General features: G+C 48.0%; 1 protein-coding gene across 4 annotated transcripts in view; it reads left to right on the forward strand.

Moving 5' to 3' along the window:
* Window positions 1-705: 705 nt before the first annotated feature.
* The window catches only part of LOC103672081 (T-cell surface glycoprotein CD1a-like), a 29,748-nt gene continuing 18,216 nt past the window's right edge, over window positions 706-12,237 (forward strand). Inside the window, exons 1-6 of one of the 4 annotated variants that reach the window (XM_008700752.2) lie at window positions 706-879; window positions 1,435-1,701; window positions 2,200-2,478; window positions 2,663-2,941; window positions 3,336-3,363; window positions 3,511-4,069. In XM_008700752.2, coding sequence (XP_008698974.1) covers window positions 819-879; window positions 1,435-1,701; window positions 2,200-2,478; window positions 2,663-2,941; window positions 3,336-3,363; window positions 3,511-3,604 — 1,008 coding nt within the window. In that variant the 5' untranslated portion in view covers window positions 706-818 and the 3' untranslated portion in view covers window positions 3,605-4,069. Of the gene's footprint in view, window positions 880-1,434; window positions 1,702-2,199; window positions 2,479-2,662; window positions 2,942-3,272; window positions 3,364-3,510; window positions 4,070-12,237 lie in introns of those variants that run through there. The other 3 variants (XM_008700751.2, XM_040635878.1, XM_040635879.1) reach the window with 3 other exon arrangements.

Below are 12,237 nucleotides of genomic sequence, written 5' to 3' on the forward strand. Positions count from 1 at the left end.
TGATGGCTACTGGTTCCCCCTAAGAATCACGGTGAACTGGTGGTTGCTGATACTGTTACGCAAGGAATCATGGGGGAATCTGGACAAGCAAATAGGACAACTGTTAAAAAGAAACCCAGAGGCCTAAAATGGCACCTTGGTCCAGGCCAAGTCCCCTAGTCTTGTTTAATCCCTAACCTAACTATGGTTCCCACCGCCCCAGAAATGTTCACTAGGGAGCTACTCTGTCACATGGGCCGTCTCCACCCCCAAGGAGGGGAGGTCATCTGCATGGTAAGATTCCCTGCTTTACCAATTAAGGCAATGTGACCTTCCCTGAAACACTCCTTTCTCTTCTTTTGCCACCTTCCTTCCTACACAAACCTCCCATTTATACCACTCTTCAGAGCTCCCCTCTATCTGCAAGAAGGGGTGCTGCCCCATTGACAGCAGGTTCCAGTGCTGGGTGCAGGGAGCTGTGTGTTTTTATGGGTTACTGTCTGGATGAGAAGAGAAGGCACGACAGGTGGAGTGACTTTTCCACGCCACACAGGACTGTTGTTATGTAGCATTTGAACTAGGGGAGAGGGAGCAGGATGGAAGCTGGTGACGGGGAGAAGGTGGAAGCCAGAAGGAGAGTCAGAGCAGGAGGGGAAGTGAGAGTCTGAGTAGGTGTCCAGAGTGGAGGGAGGAGCACAATTGCATTGTCGCAGAGATTCAGGGAAGGCTTGTGCTCGGAGAAGGAAGTCAGAAGAGAGGTGCTGTGTCTAGGGTAGGTTGGGTAGAACAGACGTCAAAGACCTACTTTCTAAGAGAAAGAAAGAACATCTGCAAGTACGATGCTGTTCCTGCAACTTGTGCTGCTGGCGGTTCTCCTCGCAGGTGGTGACAGTGAAGATGGTGAGACCTCCGGCCCTGCCCTGTGGGTGCATGCGTGTGTGATGTGTGTACATATGCCTGTGTGTCTGTATGTGTGCATATGTGTGTAAGCATGTATGAGTTTGTGTGTATTTGTGTATAGGTGTGCAACTCTGCGTGTGCCTATATGTCTGTGTTTGTATATGCATGTATGAGTGTTTCTGTGTCTGTACACACGTGTGCATTTGTATCTGTGTATGTTTGTGTAAGAGTGTGTAAAGTTGTGTAAATTTGTAAGAGTTTGTAAATGTGTTTGTTCGTGAGTGTATGTGACCATTTGTGGAGTGGGTCCCCACCAGATAGCTGGGGAGGGAGAGTGCCAGCCCGGTTCCTCCCTGAGCGTCCCTGACTCCAGTGCCCTGTGCTCTTCTGAAGGGTGAGTATGAAGTCGGGGGCTCTGGGGCAGCACATGTCTCCTGAGACAGCCATGTCTTCCTGTCCTCCAGATTTTGGTTCCCCTCTCTGCCACCTTCTTCTCCTTTCTCTCTCTTTCCCAATGACCTCCTCTTCCAAAGTCAATCTGTTCTTTTTCCACAGGCTTCCAGGAGCCAATCTCCCTCCGAATCATCCTGACTTCATCCTTTTACAACCATTTCCGGACACAGAATATGGGTTCAGCTTGGCTGGATGAGCTGCAGACTCATGGCTGGGACAACAAGACTGGCGCTTTCATTTTCCTTTGGCCTTGGTCCAGGGGCAACTGGAGCACTGAGCAGCTGAGGAAATTGGAGAAGTTGTTGTACACATACTACATTGGATTACGTCAAGTGTTTCAAGACCATGTCCGACACTGGCAGCTTGAATGTAAGTTCAGTTTCCTCAGGGAAGGAGGGATGGAGGTGGCAGGTGTGTGTGTGTCTTGTCTCCCATGACCACCACTTTCCCTGGCCTCCAACCAGGCACCCCCTGGTCCCTCACTCTGTGACTGACGATTGAACTATGCTTTTCTCCCCATTCAATCCTAGCAGCAAAGTCTGTCCATGCTTTCCCGGTACCGCACTAAACTCCCTTAAGCCTGGATTGTTTTTATCCCCAGATCTCCTGCGAGCCCTTCCCTATCCTCTGCCCACACACTTCATGTCTCTCCCCCAACCTTTGTTCCTTCCTCTATCATTCACCTCTTCCTCTGCCTCCAGTGACTACAACTTCCTCTTTGTGTGAGCCTCTGTTAACCCAAAATGTACTCCATTCCCTCCAATCCCATGAACTTTCCCCTCTGCTTCTGCCCTTCAGGGATTCCACTCATCTTATTTCATCTCCTTCACTCCCCCTGTCCTGTAACTCACAACTTCTCTTCCCCAGATCCATTTCAGGTGCAGCTGTCAGAAGGCTGTGAGCTACACTTTGGGGAAGCATCAGTAGGATTCGTGCGGATTGCTTATCAAGGGGCAGATCTCGTGAGCTTCCAGAACTTGACATGGTGGCCATCTCCAGAGGGAGGAAGTAGGGCTCAGGAGGTCTGCAAACTATTCAATCAGTACCATGTGTTCAATGAGGGACTACACACACTCTTTAGTGACTCCTGCCCCCAGTTCCTCTTGAGTCTTCTTGATGCGGGGAAGGCAGATCTCCAGCGACAAGGTCAGTCCTGCTCCCACCCTCCATGAATTCTCTACTCTGCACTCCTAAATTTGCATTATTCCCTCAAGGAAGGAGCCGGGGGGGGGGTGGTTGGTGACAGGATTCTAGAGGTAGAAAGATGTGATTATTTAAAGTGATGTGAAGATCTACCCTCTCAGTCTGTGAATATCTCCTGTGTCTGCAGTGAGGCCAGAGGCCTGGCTGTCCGCTGGCCCCAGTCCCGGTCCCGGCCATCTGCTGCTGGTGTGCCACGTCTCTGGCTTCTACCCCAAGCCCGTGTGGGTGATGTGGATGCGGGGTGAGCAGGAGCAGCAGGACACCCAGCGAGGCGATGTCCTGCCCCATGCTGATGGGACGTGGTATCTTCAGATGTCCTTGGATGTGAAAGCCACGGAGGCAGCTGGCCTGTCCTGCCGAGTGAGACACAGCAGTCTAGGAGGCCAGGACATGGTCCTCTACTGGGGTGAGAAAGAGCTAGACCTGGCTGCGAAACGGGGTGGTTGGTGTTAGAGCAGAGGATGAGAAGCAGATGAAAAATTTGGGTTGCTAGGGATTCTAGACCAAAAATGACTAAAATCAGTAAACCAAGGGATAGAGAGCTAAAGGTGGGGGCCCTCTAGATGTGGGGGATGCAGAGGGTTGGGTGAAGGTCCATCTCTGAGGAGGGATGGGAGAAGAGAGAGGAGGAAGGGCAGTTGGTGAGGCAGAGGGTGACAGGAGCAAAGAGGACCAGGGAGGTGCAGGTCAACCTGGGGTGGATGGGAAGTGATACCGTCTGTGCTCCAAACCCACAGAGCAGCCCCACTCCACGGGCTTGGTCTTCCTGGCAGTGATAGTGCCCGTGGTGCTTCTGGCAGGTCTGGCGCTGTGGCTCTGGAAGCGCTGGTGAGTCTCTGGAGCCACCTTCCTGCTCTTTCCCATGTGTCTCCCCACCTTTCAGTCTGTCCTCAGCCCTCCTGCTCCCAGTACCCTGCCCCCCTGCAGTCCTCACCGCCACCTGCTGCAGACTGACTCCTCCTCTGTTCCTCCCAGGAAAACACACTGGAGATGTCCATGCACTGACCTCCGTTCTGAGCGAGATCCCAGCAGCCCAGCCTCCAGTACTTACCTAAACCCAGCTCAGTAGTAACGTCCTTGCAACTGTCTGTGTGCAGCTTTGTCCTTCAGTTCTGCTTAACGATCTGCTGTCAGTATAAGCTCAGTGTAATTTACTGGGATTTGCTTGTGAGCTGATTCTGGGACTTTAAAATTCAAAATTGAATTCTGGTGGAATAAAGTCCCAGCACCCGCATGGGACGTCAGGCATCAAATCTCAGTTCCTCAGAGCCTTCCCTGATTTACCAGTGGACGCAGTGTCTGCCTGGTGAAAATTCCCTCAACGTCTCGTTGCACTTTGGCAAATCTATTTCTGACCCCACCCAGTGTTGTCCCCAGTGAGGTCCCTTCTCTCCTTCTAATGCTTAGGCCTCTTGAGATCAAAGTCCATGTTTTGTTTTGTTTTGTTGTTTTGTTTTCAACTATTTGCATCCTTGGCAAGGTGTCTCACCTGGAATATGTGCCCAGTAAAAACCTCTGTTGGATTTTTGCCCAATTTATAGGTTTTCTTCTTTTCCCTCCCGACCTGTTTATAGTCGTTAAGATGTTTGATGCTCTTCTTGTTACAAGTCTTCCCATTTGACCAAGGGACTTCACGTCGTCATGGTTCCTTGTGTCATCTCTGAGGCCCTGAGGAGAAACACAGTTTTACCTGTGAACATGCCAGTTATTTACTGCAGACAGCTATTCGAGCCGAGCTGTTGCTCCCAGTGTTCTGAATCCAAACAGGAAGGCAGGAGGCTTGCTGTTCGTGGGGCTCAGGGACAGCAGCAGAGCGGTCACCTTGGGTTTGTTAGAAATATAGGGTCTTGGTCTCAGCTGAGACTCGCGGAATCACACCTCGCCTTTTAGCAAAGTCGGCAGGGAGTTCACAGAGTCATCAAATGTGAGAGGCACTGAATAAGGTGATGCCTGAGACGTAGCCGTGCCCGTGTGTCTCTGTACAAAAATGACACGCTCCAGGAAAGAAAACCGGAGTGTTGTGCTCAGGAGTGAATGTGGACCCAGCAAGGAGCATGCATACGGTGCCCCTGGCATTCATGACTGCCGTGTTACCGTCCCTGAGGTCACGGACACGGAGCCATGGCTCCTGGGGGACATCTGGGGTTGGGTTCCAAGGAGCCTCTGTGTACAACACTTTCCAACTGGTGAGTACACAGCCTGGATTCATGTGTGTTTCTGCTTAAAGACAGCTTCTTAATATATATGCATTTCTATTTTAAAAATTTTTTAATAATATTTTTTATTACATTATGTTAGTCACCAGACATCCCTGGTTTTTGATGTAAAGTTCCATGACTCATTAGTTGCTTATAACACCCAGGGCACCATGCAAAACGTGCCCTCCTTAATACCCACCACCAGCCTATCCCATTCCCCCACCCCACTCCCCTCTGAAGCCCTCAGTTTCCCAGAGTCCATAGTCTCTCATGTTTCATTCCCCCTTCTGATTACCCCCCCTTTCTTTATCCCTTTCTTCCCCTACCGATCTTCCTAGTTCTTATGTTCCATAAATGAGTGAAACCATATGATAATATATATGTATTTCTAAATAATTCATTGCGTGCCATATTTCCCTATGCTGAAATACTAGCTCAGAAGCGCAACATTTCCCAGCTTGGGAACTGTGATCACCAGCGTCTTTGGGTTTAGCCCCACAGCTGTTGCCCATGGTGCTTTTAGAAACAAACGAGAAATAGTCATCATCTCCTGAATCCGCAAGTGTAGTTTCTTTCTCCCCTTCTCCTTGGTGTTATCCTAGTGTCTAGGTGTTACTTTGGCACTCTCTGGAGTGACTCCACATAGGTGTCATGAATGTCCTATTCCTTTTCCTGGATTCACTAATTGGTAATTCATTACCTCTGACCTCATGGCCCACAGCTCTGCATAGGAAGCCTGAGCGAGCCGCACCTGCACACGTGTTTTGTCATGAGGCACATTCCACCTTCTTGTGCTTAGGACAGCATTTAGCCCTGAAGCTCTGGGCTTCACAAACTTTTTAAATACTAAAATCACCAAGAAAGAGCATTTATTTTTTTTTAAAGATTTTTTAATTTATTTATGTGACAGAGAGACAGCCAGCGAGAGGGAACACAGCAGCGGAGTGGGAGAGGAAGAAGCAGGCTCCCCGCGGAGGAGCCCGATGTGGGACTCGATCCCGGAATGCCGGGATCACGCCCTGAGCCGAAGGCAGACGGTTAACGACTGCGCCACCCAGGCGTCCCAAGAAAGAGCATTTAATTCAGAAAATGTGGCACCAAATGGGCCATGAGCAAGAAAGTGTTTACAGTGTGGGAATAAACATGGGAAGGCAGAGGGGATCTGGTTCAGTCTCACCAGGCAACACATAAGGTGGATGACACTTTTCAGGCCCCTCTCCCTGCCTCTGCAAATAGTGGCGAGCTCATGTGTCTGGGGGTTACAAAGCCACGTCAGTAGCAGGCCAATCAGCACAGACAGACTCCGTGAATAATGAAGATGGACCTTTGTGAGCGACGACCCCCATGGCAGTGCGTGTGAAGACGTCCATGGCTAGACTTCAGTTACTCTCAGTTTCATTAATTAACTCAACAAACCATTCTCAAGCCCTGGCCATGTAGCTGGGACATTTTGAGTGTCAAGTAGTGGGGAGGAAAAGGTCTTTCGTGTCTTCGGAGCCTGAAAGTTTTGCTTTCCTGATTTGTTTACCTTTTTCATTGTGTTTCTATTTTCTTAATACAGGAGCTAATGTGGGTCGATGTAGGGGAAAGGAACTCAGTTCTACTTTGTTTAGGGGCTGAGGGAGGCGACCAGGGCAGGAGAATGTTCAAAAGGACCACATGCAAGTTCTCAGCCCACATGTGAATATTTCTGAAAAATATCATTGAAATGGAAGATGTGGCAAAGGTGAATATATGGGAAGGGGAGAAGCAAATCATGGGGCTTCCACAGTCTTCCTGCCTGGGTCAGCCTGCTTGGCTGTTTCTCTAACTTCCAGGCCACCTTGTCATCCTTGCATGGCCACCATGTAGTTCTCGGTTGGTTGACTCCACCCTCATGAGCAGCTCTGGGCTCTGATCAGCCTGAGGCCATCAGGAGAATGCACCCTTGACAATGAGACAGGCTTAAGGATAGACAGGTAAGCTGCGGTTCAGGCCAATCATCAGACAGATGCCACTCATCCTCACCCAGAGGGATGGTGCAGGGCCAGACAGCTACTCTAGGTGGCACAGGTTCCATGAAGTCTGATTCTTGTGGTCGATGGAGGGGAAAGAGATGCTCTCTCCTATCCTGGATGATAAGGTGCAGGGTATAAAGATGGAAATAAGTACAATTGGTTTTTCAGCACCAGAGAAGCAAGCCTGAGGATGAAATCAGCATGCAAGAAGGCAGAGAAATTGTATATGTGAAATTTGCTAAGTGCATAGATATAAAGTGTTCTCACCGCAAGAAAGATAAAGAAAAGAAAAAACAAAACAAGAGGATCAGGGGGAGGAGCTAATATGGTGGAGTAGTAGGACCCCAAGCTTGCCTCGACCCTAGAACACAGATAGGTAAATATCAAATCATTCTGAACACCCAAGATATCCACCTGAGGACTGACAGAATAAACTGCACAACCACAGGGAGACAAGAGGCCACATCATGGAAGGTTGGAGGTGGGGAGTCATGCTTTTGGAGAGATACAATTATGGGTTCTGCGGAGGGTAGGGAGCCCTGGTCTCATACAGAGGAGGAAGAGAGAGAGTGAGAGAGAGAGTGGGGAGAACCCAGGGTATCACACAAGGAAGAAACTTTTCCACAGCCATTGACCGGGAAAACAAGAGGGGTTGATTTTTTGTGAAATTTACAATCAGTGGGGCTCAAGGACTAGAGTTAGAGGTCCGAAGCATGGCCAATGTGGAGCCCAGTAGGCACTGCTGTGCTCTTGTGGAGAAGGAGAGCAGAAGTCTGGGGACAGACAGCATGATCTGAGGATCCCCTGGGACACATGGGATAGAGTGAGTCTCCCCCTTTCCGGTTCATCTGGGAGAGATGGCGCCACCTCTCTGGGGACAAAAGAGCTGGTCGGCAACATTACCCTCCCCCACCCCAGAGCACTGACACTGAGACACATGTGCCACATGTGGCTAACCTGGACACAGGTTCTTTGCTGCACTTTACTAGAAAGTCCATGCCCCTGTGCTTCAGTGCAAGTGCCCGTCTGGGACAAACCTGCACCAGTCCCAGTGTGGGGAGACCCTGTCCCAGGCAACCAGCATGGGTACCTGTCATGCCAGGTTCCTAATGTTTGGAGGTTTAAAACTCAGCAAGCCTGCCTGGGATGGAGCACAAGGCCGCTGTGTTGCCTGGTGGGCAGAAGGTTAGGGCACAGATAGGGTGACGGTGGGATCTGAGGGACACCTGGAACACACAAGGGGAGATTGCTCGCTCTTCTGGGAGGGCTTCCTTGAGATCAGGATCAAGGAATCCCTTCTCTATGGACAAGAGAGGGGCTTGGTGCCATTTCCCTGCCCCACCAATCAGCATTTTTCACAGAGCTGGAACAAACAAACTTAAATTTGTGTGGAACTAGAAAAGACTCCAAATAGCCAAAGCAATTTTGAAAAAGAAAAAGCAAAGCTTGAGGCATCATGATTCTGGAATTCAAGCTATATTGCAGAGCTCTAGTCATCAAGATGGTGTGGTACTGGCAGAAAAACAGACACATAGAACAATGGAACAGAATGGAGAGCCCAGAAATGGACCCACAACTCTATGGCCAACCGATCTTTGAGAAAGCAGGAAAGAATATCCAATGGAAAAAAGACTATCTCTTCAACAGATAGTGTTGGGAAAACTGGACAGCAACATGCAGAAGAATGAAACTGGACCACTTTCTTATATCATACTCAAAAATAAATTCAAAATGGATGAAAGACCTAAATGTGAGAGAGGAAGCCATGAAAATCCTAGAGGAGGACACAGGCAGCAACCTCTTTAATATGGGCTGTAGAAATTTCTTACTAGATAAGTCTCCTGGGGCAAGGGAAAGAATAGAAAAAGAAACTATTGGGACATCATCAAGATAAAAACCTCTGTACAGCAAAAGAAATGATCAATAAACCTGAAAGGTAACCTACAGAATGGAAGAAGATATTTGAAAAATGACATATCCGATAAAGGTTTAGTATCCAAAATCTAGAAAAAAGTTACCAAAATCAACACCCGTAAAACTAATAATCTAGTTAAGAAATGGGCAGAAAGCATGAACAGACCTTTTTCTGAAGAAGACATGCAGATGGCCGGCAGACTCCTGAAAAGAAGCTCAACATCACTGATCGCCAGGGAAATACAAATGAAAGCTACAATGATATATCACCTCACACCTGTCAGAATGGCTAAAATTAACAACAGAGGAAACAGCAGATGTTGGTGTGGATGCGGAGAAAGGGCGGCATTCTTACACTGTTGGTGGGGATGAAAACTGGTGTAGCCACTCTGGAAAACAGCATGGATGTTCTTCAAAAAGTTAAAAACAGAACTACCCTATGACAGAAGACCTGAAGAGACATTTCTCCAAAGAAGATATTCAGATGTCCAACATGCAGATGAAAAGATTCTCATCATCACTGATCATCAGGGAAATGCAAATCAAAACCACAACGAGACATCACCTTACACCTGTCACACTGGTTAATTTACAAAAAATGGGAAAAAACACAAGAAACAAATATTGAGGAGGATGTCAAGAAAAAAGACCCTTGCACACTGTTGGTAGGAATGGAATTGGTCAGCCACTCTGGAACACACTATGGAGGTTCTGCAAAAAATTAAAAACAGAATTACTATATGATCCGATGGATTTTACTACTAGATATTTTTTTTTGTATTATTGGGTATTTACCCAAAGAATGTGAAAACACTAAAATGAAGAGAAACTAGCATCCCTGGGGCGCCTGGCTGGCTCAGTCGTTAAGCATCTGCCTTCAGCTCAGGGCATGACCCAGGGTCCTGGGATCGAGCCCCGCATCGGGCTCCCCACTAGCGGGAAGCCTGCTTCTCCCTCTCCACTCCCCCTGCTGGTGCTCCCTCTCTCGCTGTGTCTCTCCCTGTCCAATAAATAAATGAAATCTTTAAAAAGAAAAGAAAAGAAACGAGCACCCCAATGTTTACTGCAGCATCATTTACTAATTGTCAACATATGAAATCAACCCAAGTGTCCACGGTTAGATGAATAAAGAGAAAAGATGTGGGATGTACCCAGAATGGAATATTACTAAGACATAAAAATAACTGGTCTCTCCATTTGCAACAACATGGTTGGAGCTGGAGAGCGTGATGGAAAGTGATATAAGTCATTCAGACAGAGACGAATACCATGTGGTCTCGTTCATATGTGGAATTAAGAAACAAAACATAGGAACAAAGGAAAAAGTGACAAAGGAAAAAATAGCCTCTTATCTACAGAGAACATACTGCTGGTTCCCAGAGGGGAGGTGGGTGGGGGATGGGGGAAATTGCTGAAGGGGATTAGCATTACATTATTTCATGAGCACTGATAACATATAGAATTGCTCAATAACTATATTGTACACCAGAAACTAATATAACACTAATTAAAGGTTAACTACAGTGGAATTAAAAAAAATAACAAAAGAAAAAGTAACACCAAAATGTATATTTTTGGTTTATGTGTTTTTCTTCCCAAGTAGACTGAAAGCTCCTTGCATACAGTGATTGCACTGCGAACACTGTATTTTCACGAGTGTAGCACGGTGCTTGCATCCAGCAGGTGCTACGTGACTGGTGAGTGAATATATATGAATGCAGGTCAGACTGAGGAGGTATACTTCAGATGTTTCAATGTCCTGTGGTTTCTGTGATGGCTACTGGTTCCCCCTTAGGAATCATGGTGGGCTGGTGGTTGCTGATACTGTTAGACAGGCAATCTCGGGGGAATCTGGATAAGCAAATAGAGCAAATGTTAAAAAGAAACCCATGGGCCCAAAATGGTGCCTAGAGCCAGGTCAAGTCTCTAAACCTTGCTTTACCCCTGATCTAACTGCAGTTTCCACCTCCCCCAGAAAGGTTCACCCATCAGTAAGGAATTTTTTGGTCAGCACCAGTGAGGTGATCTGTCACATGGGCCCTCTACAGCCCCAGGGAGGGGTGATCATCTGAATGATAACACCCCTGCTCTCCCAATTAAGGAAGATGACCTTCCCTGAAACATGACTTTCTTTTCTTTTGCTAACAGTCTCCTTCCTATAAAAACCTCCCATTTTTGCTACTTCTAGGAGCTCCCCTCTACTTGTCAGATGGGGTGCTGCCCAATTCTTGAATCACTTAATAAAATCAATTCGATCTTCAAATATACCTGGTTGGTTTTGTTTTTTAACACAAGCAGGGAGAAGTCAGGGATGTGAATGAGCTGGGGTGGGGGGTGAGAAGAGGAAGGAAACAGATGGGGGTGTCACAGGGCAGGAGGGACAGAGTGACAGCAGGGTCCAGGGCTGGGTGCTGGGAGCCATATGTTTTCATGGGTTACTGACTGGGTGAAAAGAAAAGGCCTGAGAGGTGGGATGACTTTTCTATGCCACACAGGACTTGTTCTGTAGCCTCTGAATTAGGGGATGGGGAGCAGGATGGAGGCCAGAGAAGAGAGTCAAACAGGAGGGGAAGTGAGAGTCTGAGTAGGTGTCCAGGATTGAAGGAGGAGCACATTTGCATTGGTGCAGAGACTCAGGGAAGGCTGGTGTGTGGAGAAGGAAGTCAGAGGAGAGGTGCTGTGTGTGGGTAGGTTCGTTAGAACAGCCGTCAAAGGCTGACTTTGTCGGAGAAAGAGAGAACATCTGCAGATACGATGCTTTTCCTGCAACTTGTGTTGTTTGTGGTTCTCCTCCCAGATGGTGGCAGTGAAGATGGTGAGACCTCTGGCCCTGCCCTGTGGGTGCACATGTGAGTGTGCATGTGTGTGTGTGTGTGTGTGTTTGTGCCAGTCCTTGTGTGATGTGTGTACATGCCCTTGTGTGTCTGTATGGTGCATATGTGTGTGTAAGTATGCACGAGTTTGCGTGTATGGGTGCCTTGTGTGCATCTGTGTGTGTCTGTGAGTGTGCAAGTCTGTGTACATCATGTGTGTACATGTGCTTGTCTGTCTGTCTGTGTCTGTTTTAATATGTGTATGAGTTTGTACATGTGCATGTGTGTGTGCGTGTCTGTTTTTGTGCACGTGTGTCCATGTGCATGTGTAGGCTCGCTTGTGTTAGGGTATGTACATTGCTGTAAGTTTGTAGGATTGTGTATGCATGTTTGTGCTCCCGTACATCTGTGCACTTATGGTGTGTGTGCACATGTGTGCATTTATGTCCGTGTGTGTGTGCACTGGTGATATGGTCTCCCCAGCACACACCTGGGGAGGGAGAGTGCCAGCCTGGTTCCGTCCTGAGCATCCCCAAACCCAGGGCCGTGTGCTTCTCTGATGGTTGGGTACGAAGCTCAGGGCTCTGGGGCACCACATGTCTCCTGAGACAACTATGGCTTCCTTGTCCTCCAGATTTTGGTTCCCAACCCCGGCACTTTCTTCTCATTTCTGTCTCCTTCCCAATGCCCTCCTCTTCCAGTCTATCTGTTCTTTTCCACAGATTTCCAGTTGCCGATCTCCATTTGAATGATCCTGACCTCATCCTTTTACAACCGTTC

This window comes from Ursus maritimus, unplaced genomic scaffold (genome assembly GCF_017311325.1).
Source record: "Ursus maritimus isolate PB19 unplaced genomic scaffold, ASM1731132v1 scaffold_2, whole genome shotgun sequence".
In the NCBI taxonomy this organism is placed as follows: Eukaryota; Metazoa; Chordata; class Mammalia; order Carnivora; family Ursidae; genus Ursus; species Ursus maritimus.